At 33.2% G+C, this 8,811-nt stretch overlaps 1 protein-coding gene across 2 annotated transcripts in view; it reads left to right on the top strand.

Annotated features, from left to right (window-relative positions):
• Positions 1–5,366, top strand: part of LOC119830115 (neuroligin-4, Y-linked-like) — an 88,094-nt gene extending 82,728 nt beyond the window's left edge. Inside the window, exons 10-12 of one of the 2 annotated variants that reach the window (XM_038352976.1) lie at positions 1,793–1,944; positions 2,943–3,101; positions 3,364–5,366. In XM_038352976.1, the coding sequence (XP_038208904.1) occupies positions 1,793–1,944; positions 2,943–3,101; positions 3,364–4,201 (1,149 nt within the window). In that variant the 3' untranslated portion in view covers positions 4,202–5,366. The remainder of the gene's footprint in view (positions 1–1,792; positions 1,945–2,942; positions 3,102–3,363) is intronic. The other variant, XM_038352977.1, reaches the window with a different exon arrangement.
• The last annotated feature ends 3,445 nt before the right edge of the window (positions 5,367–8,811 follow it).

Here is an 8,811-nt window from a genome sequence, read left to right on the forward strand (position 1 = left end):
GTACTGTAATAATTAAATCAAAGTTCTAGTTGCGGACAAAATTATTAACGTGTGACACGTTAGACGTACCGACGAGAAATTTTAGCAGTGGTGGCTCAGTGGTGAAAACCTCGGACTTCAAAATCGATAAGTGGCCTGAACCCTCATAGGAGGCCTGTGTCCCAGCAGTGGGAACATATATGGGCTGATGATGATGATGATGATCTTTCTATTTACTTCATTAATATCGCGACTCATACATTCATTTATCCAACTAGACTTCGTTCAGAAGCGCTTTTGAATCATCATGATACAGAAAAATAATGATTCACCTTGAAATGTCATTTCTACGGAGAAGTCAGCAAAGTTAGGATTCAAGATCGAGGTCGAAATCAAGTCGTATTCGAATTGAAAGCAATCAATTTCTGTGGTAGGCTCCAGGTCTATTTGAATGGCGCGAGCTGAGAAACATTCAATGACAACATCATATTTTAATATTACGTTTGCGCGTTTTGAAAAGGTATCTGAGAAATTGTTCGTCCCCTTTGCTTTGTAAGTTGTTTGATATTATTTATGTTGGAAGTACTGGCTGTGTGTGAGTGGAGCGAAATTTGTTTGATGATGAAATATGAATTGAAGACTGTCGAGTCACACACAAATTCATATTTATGATATTAAGCTGAAGGGTTTGTTTGAACGCGCTATTCTCAGAAACTATTGAAATAGTTTGAGACCTGTGAAAGTGAATAATAATTTATTTGGGAAAGCGCACGTGAATGACAGCTATGTGGATAAAACAACACTCTCTGGGTTCCTTTCACAGCGTTCCGTAAGTTAATTAAAATACTTATATTAACGAAACAAAACGGATATATTACGACAATTCTGAAGAAACTGAATTTGGTTATGCTCAGCTTGTTAATTTAGCAGCAAATTAAATTTGTCCGAGCTAAATGGCTGCGTAACTTCATTACAAGAGATCTGGTGAAGAGAATTCATTGACTGAGGGAATATCAGAACTACTAAGTTCGTTTATTGCGCTGTTATATGGAGCTATCTTTCTGTATTTGAGATCACTGTTAAGGTCGCTTAATTAATTGCATTCAGTCTTTTTAAATCAAAATTATCTATTTGTGTTTTTCTATATACGGCTCGTTGAAAAGTTAAATATATAAGTATATATAATTATAAATAACTGTATCTACCCATTTACAATATGAACAGTGTGCACTCATAATATTAAAAGAAAAGTTGCTGTATTATGTTAAGCTGTACTAATGAAATAATATGAAAAGTTTGTGTTTCGAAAATTCTTTCACCTTTGTATATGTACTCCCTGTGTAATCCTTGAATGTTTTTAGTAACTAATATATTTATTTTTTAACTAGCTGTCGCCCTGGGTTTGCCCGTGGTATATATATATAGCTTATGTCACTGAGTGAAGTTGAAGCTTTATAATAGTGAAAGAATTTTTGAAATCGGTCACGTGTGATGTCGTGACCAAGAGACATAGGAATTCATTTTTATATTTATAAATGAGCTAATAACGGGTTAGCCGTTAGCCATAAACGGCTAGACTACGCTTCTATTTAACCTTCAATCTGTCAGAACTATGTCAAATTTAAATGAAACTGCACGGAAGACAGCAGCTTTCAAATAAATAAATAATCATCAAAATCGGTTCACCCAGTAAAAAGTTACGTGGTATCAAACAGAAAAAAATGCAGTCGAATTGAGAATCTCCCCCTTTTGAAAATTTTAAGAAAATGATGAATTTTGAAATCACTAGTTACATTAAATGTTTTGTTAACAGCGTCAAGGATGCATCCACGGAGAGGACTTGCCATACATTTTCGGAGCTCCACTAGTCGGCGGGCTGGCGCACTTCCCAACAAATTACACTAAAGCCGAGGTCGCACTTTCCGAATCTGTCATGCTGTACTGGGGCAACTTTGCTAAGACTGGGTGAGAGTTCATTTCTAACTATGGATGGAGTTTATAGTGTGATTACGTTTGATCGCCGCTATTTGAATGTGAATTTGATTGATTAATTTGAGATTTAATGTGGTGATATCAAATAGGTAATGATACTTTTAATGCAAAAATGTTCCTGTTTGTTTCCCCATATTTTATGTTTCAATGGTGTACCATTGAACAAGGGTAATTTTATACGCTACTTTTAATTCCTGATAATAAGAGTTTAGATTAAGCTAGAGTTATAAAAATAATATAATAAGAAGTTTTAACTTATTCTCAGTATATTAATATTTGATAATGCTGTTCGATATTTCTATCTATCAAAAGTTATTTCTGTGATTTTTTTATTTTGATGATTGTTAATTTAGGTTTAGTTTTTCTGAATGAAGACTCTAAATTTGGCACAATAAGGTTCAAATTATGGTGACCTTTCAAGTTTTGCCTAGCCTGGAGACCTCGTCGTAAGTGACTCTGGGCCAAATGGGACTCTAGGGCTAAATATAAAGTAAACGCGGGTAACTTCCCCAGGGGTGAAACGACGAAATGTGTAATCTACGTAAATGTGATATTTTAGTCGAAAACTTAATCTAGGAATTAAGATAAGATTTTAGGGCTTCTAAGAAGTATTTGGGTAAAAATTTTGTAGGCAAGGATGATCACGAGGTTCGAGGTGAGGTTAGGTATACAATATTGATATTTTAATTAAAAAGACGTGTTCTCTAATGAATACATTTTGTTAGTTATGTTATTAATTATTTTTATGAATTGTAAGAACTGAACTGTTATTATGTAAATACATGATGCAAATGCATCATACATGTTAGTCTCTTATTATATACTTCAATAGATCATAAAAAACAGCCTTCCACACTTCAGAAAATCACGTTTGTCTTCAGTTCTAGCTGATGTCAGCAAAACATTTGCAAAACAATGTCAGCCACGAGCGTTGTTTGATAAATATTTAATAATACTTTTTCATGTACCAGGAATCCTAATGAAGCTCAAGAAAGTGACCCCATTCGCGATGGTAGACAAGATAGAATAAGAATGAAGAATTTTGAGTGGACGGCGTATGAAGAAGTCCATAAGCGATACTTGAATATCGACCTGAAGTTCAAACTCAAAAACCACTACAGGGCACACAGGTAAGGAGATAACGTAAATACTTTACAATATAAACTTCGATTCATCGAATGTTGTTGTATATGGTATTCTAAACGCTCGTCCTGGCTCCGCCCGGATATCATAATTCCTGCTTTATCCCAAGGGAGCATATAATCAGGATAAAAAGTATCCTGTCTCCCAAGCTTCATAATATTAGTGTGATTTTTCATAATAATCAATGATTTGTATTATATTATTTTCTGCTAAATCTCGAGGGTTATATGGCGGTTTATTTGTCCACAGATTGTCATTCTGGTTGAATCTTATCCCAGACTTACACCGTCCAGGCGGAGATGACGTACCCCCATCACACCACCAAATCGAGCACGAAGATTCATCCTTGCAACCCACAATAAAAACTTTCACGCCTATTTTCAAGAAAGCTACTGAAATGGTCTTCCCAGATTCGGCTACGAAGGTTCCACTATTATCAATTTTAAATGTCACTGCTCCAATGAACTTTAATGTTATTGGCATGAATGCTGTGACTCAAAGCACTTCAGTATCTGAAGTGCACAAATCTGATACCCACAGCACATCACCACCGGAAGATGGTTTTGCTGCATACTCCACAGCATTGAGCGTAACAATAGCCATCGGATGTTCTCTTCTAATTCTTAACGTTCTAATTTTTGCTGGGGTTTACTATCAAAGAGATAAAACCAGAATGAATGGTCAAGGCGACCACACGAACGCACATTTGAAGAAACGCGTAGAAAATGGACAAATGCCGAATAACATTTGCGGTGATTTAGAAAGCGCATTGTCTTTCCAAACAAGTTTAAAAAATGATCCAGCTACAATTCTAAGCCATCATCATACGCATCACCACCAACTGCCTCCTCCAGAATTTGCTGATCTTCCCAGCAATAATGTTTCTGGAATGGCTACTCTGCCACGCGCTCCGCCACCTCCTAAATTAGGGAAGAGTAATATAAATACATTAGCTAGTGGTCAATTGCAGGAAAACCAGCCTTTACTATCGCATCAGATGCAAATGATTAATACGAATACTTTGACAAAGAAGAACACACAATTGAACGCAAAATCGAATGTGACCATGGAGGAGCTGCGGGTGTGACGTCAGAGAGCTTGACTGCAGCGTACCGGCAGCTGCAGTGACGTGCGGCACCACGACGAGATCGTGTGACTCCAGCCGGACCTTCTGCAGGGCGTGTCGGATTATATTTAATAATCACGCTCTTTTAGAAGGTGAAAAGACTTTAAACAATGAACTTGTAGGAAATATAGTGATCGTCAGTTTCGAATGAACTTTTACTGATACTGTATACGCAATAATGTTACGACATCTTTTGTTGTAGGTGTCGAAACGTGAACTTTCGTGATTATAAATTAATAGAGAATGTAGTGTTATTATTATCATATTTGCGGAAAAACGAAGTCGTAAGTGACCGCAATAAAAGAAGACTCGTTATTAGGAAGAGATATTAACAGTGAAGTGTTTAAACATAAGATAGTGGTACCCTACTCATATTGATAGATGCGAGTTCTGGTATTGCACAATGTTAAGTAGACATTGTCATCGATGTAAATTTTTGTATATAGCGTAAGTGTAAATATGAGTATTGTAAATATTTGGCTAAGCCATATCCAAGCAGTGTAACTCGAATAGTATTTAAATGATTTTGTTTTGGAAGGTTTGGTAAAGTTTAGTGAAAGGGATATAATAATTTGCTAAACAATGAGTTCGTGTTTCACGTGCTCTCTTGATCATGACATCATTATACAAATTAATTACTAGATAACGAATTCTGAGAAGCTATTTTCAGAGGATATTAGATGAATGATTAATGAATTAAATACCTTTAAAACAAATTTTACCGCTGATTTCTTTTGGAAAAAATCTCTTGTCACTTTGATTCAAAATCAATTTGAAAATTGCGTGTTAAATTGGATGTGTTATTATGGTATATTTTCATGTCAATCAGTCATATGATCTGGTTGTATTAATTTTCATTATAAATTATATACCAGGATTGAGATAATTAATTTTAATTATTTTAACATAGACGGACCAATAGTTTGTGTAAATATGTATATAGAATTAGAAATGGAAAACAGGTTGTAATGATCGTGTTACCAATGTTTATCTTGTATCAAATAAACCCTTTACTGACTGAATAGAACTTGTCACCAAAACTTTATTTAATATTATATATATCCCTAATTAAATCTTTAATATTTTCTTCCATTTTACAATATTGTTTTTAATTCATATAAATTTAATGTTTAAGTCATCCTTTTAATTTCTTAAATACTGCGTATTACTTCATTTTGTAATTACGTCTATATAGGTTTTGAAAAAATTGTGACCTAGTGCATACCCTTGGGTGACACTTAATGCTGTCAATTCATCTTAAACTTGGAACGACAAGAAAATGCAATATGAGTACATATATTTATGTGTTTCATTAATATTATTTTACATCTCTCATTTTGTTTTAGTCATTGTATTCATTAATATCTTTATCTAACAGTCAACTCAATGTCATAAAGATGTATTTATATTTCCCTGGATTCATGTAGTATGGGTGATTTATGTAAATTAACACAAATAAAAATTTATAAGTACCATATCGTTTTGTTTTAAACTACACAAACTAATCTCATTTTAACACGAAAATGGCAGAGTTAAATCCGATACATCTCAAATTAATATTCACCTCCAGACTGTTTCTTAAACTAAACCCCGCATTTAGCCGCAATATAAGTCTGCAAACTGGATAAAGCGCTGTATTTAGATCCTAAGAATAATTTAGTGTTTCGGTTTCCACATAATGTTGAAAATACGGTAGTTTCTGCTCAGGTAATTATTTATTAACCTGGTGTAGACCCGTTTTGTATTTCGTTTCTGACGCAGCCATCGTCAGTTCTATATTCGTATTTCATTGGAACAAAGCTACGAGTAATAACAGAAAATTGTTTAGTACTATTTTGAAATAAAACTCCCATAAATTGAGGGGGTACTCTATCTTATTTGTTTTTTTTTCTTATTTTTTATATATTGTGTGTCGATAACTTCATAGATTTTCAACTAATTGGCGTGTTTTTTTCTAGTGTTTCATAGGAATTGTCCCCAATGATCTCATATTAAAATTGTTCATGATCATGAGTTGGTTGATTTGTACGTTATTATTAATATATTTTGTTATTTTAGGTGATAGGACGATAATTACCTATATATGTCTATTTGTTTGTACATATATCTGGGGAGATTTCATTTTTACATGAACAAACTCACTAACATATAAAATATATAGGTACTCTGAAAACCCTACGATAATCATTAATTCATTTTGTTACTCAATTTTGATCATTCAGTTAATTTAAACCCTAACATTTGAAGAAATCGATAAACTAGCATACTACTGAGCACAAACCCTATATCCCTTTATAATTACAAAGTTCAATCTCAGTGTAATTAATATTGTTACGAAATGGAATACCAATACAATAGAAGTAAATTTATCTTTGTATTTGCGGCCATAATCTTGGCAAGTTGTTAACTAAGTAACAAAGTAGATAATGTGCTGTGAGAGTAACTACAAGTACAAACTCTACACAATTAGTTTAGGAAACTTGGAAATTTTAATTAATGCTAACATTTTGTGGCTTTTAAAAGGAAATATTGAAAATGTTGTACAGATGAAACATCGAAAGTTTTTTACTTCAAAACTACTGGCCGTTTCAATAGCTTTTAACTAAATAAGAATACATGCTAGTGAGTTTTAATTACTTAAAAGGTTTGTCCTAAAGTATCCATATATCAATGTTTTTTATAAAATTATTACTATTAATTTATAATATATATAGATACCAATTTATAATATAAGGCCCTTCAAATCTAAATTAGTCAACGGATACTGATACATTTTAAAATGGCATTTCTTTATAAAACTGCTATTTTTTCATTACTAAAACATTTTTATTATGTACAATAAATTCAAAAGCATTCAATAAATGGATTAAATGCTTAAAGCAGGAAAATAATCTAAGGTAATTTATGTTTTTCTTCATTTTGGTACTGAATAGAAAATGTCATAATCATGACACAGGGAAATATGAAACAGAGTTGGAACCAAAACAAAAATACGTATAATTGGTAGTCATTGAATTGGTCCAAAAATAGATTCATATTTATTTCTGTCGACTTCGTTTTTACTTGCAGTTAATATTAGGATACAAATCATGAGATGCTCCATTAAACATATCGATAAACCTCATTGAAGGAGCCTCCATTCCTACACATTACTTATGCTGAAAATTCGAAGAAGTTGTTCAATAGGACAAATAATATAGCATTTGCCTTTTGATTTCTCTCTTTGTTTATCAAGTTTCAGAGTGCTATAGAAATTGAATTGTTAAAAAGAATTGGTTTGTAAGATTCGTAAATTGAGTATAACCCTATATAGACCTTACAATCCTTTTGATAGAATAGAAATTGCGTTGTACTTGAATCATGAGATACAATAAAGAGAGGTCTACATTGATAACAATATACGATTTTTTTTTGTGTCATCGTAGGCAGAGGAGGTGGTGGGTCGCCTGATGGTAAGCGCTACCACCGCCAATGAACTTTGTAGTCATTTGCAGTCTTTTCACTGGTTTTGCGACTTAAAATGAAAAGGAATAAAGAAATAGGTGGTTCCTTCTGTCCTAAAGTAACTGACGAGAGGAATTGAGAGAAGAGATTGGGAAGAGAGAAAAGGATACGGGTTTTTCGACTCCCCGACTCACCAAACGAAACACAGTTGCGTGATACTATTTCACGCCGATCTTATGTGGGGGTGTTGTACCATCTCCGTACGAGCTGGCAGAAGTGCTCGACTCGACCACATTTCATCATATACATAAATTCATGTTTTTCTCGTGGATATAACAAAACATTGTTGGCGATGTGGTAGTTGCAAAGATATTAAATATTACCAAAAAATTGAGTTTCACAAAATGTTGAAGGTATTATATTAAACTTAAAGCACCGAATAAAACGGTTGCGCCATTACAAATTTATTTATGTCAAAATGTCTACAAAAACCATGAAAAACCTTAATTTTGAATATTTTCGCGACACAAACTCAAAATTTTGTAAATCGAATTCATTTCCGACTTCTGTAATAATCGGAAATGCTTTCAAAATAAATAAAATACCATATTCGCAGTATCCTTTTATAATTTTCTACACTAATACAATAAATAAAAAGAAAACTTTTCTATTTTCGTAACCTTTTCACGTAAAAATCACGCTAAAAGTTGCAACTTCACTGAGTGACATACGTTATATATGTACCACAGACGAAGCCGGGGCGAACAGTAAGTCATTAATATATCAATGATCATTACCAGTACCATTACCAATTACAACCGTTCATAATAAACACAAGCGTGCTGGATAAATATATCTAAATAGCTTCTATTGTGTCCAAAATCTAAATTAATAGTTGCAATTCATCTGGCTCTAATAAACAATAAATAGCCGAGATATCTAGTGGACAAATCTAACCAAATTAATAATGTATCGTTTGCTAAAATAACATGGAATTAGTGCAACAGACAAATTGACCAGCCCTAGGTAGGTTTCATCCTATCCGATCTAAATCCAATGAGACTAATTGTATTTTAGCATTAGAGACGTAAACTGTAATTTACTTGCATATAAAGAGTAAAGTGTGA

Source organism: Zerene cesonia, chromosome 11 (assembly GCF_012273895.1).
Source record: "Zerene cesonia ecotype Mississippi chromosome 11, Zerene_cesonia_1.1, whole genome shotgun sequence".
Classification (NCBI taxonomy): Eukaryota; Metazoa; Arthropoda; class Insecta; order Lepidoptera; family Pieridae; genus Zerene; species Zerene cesonia.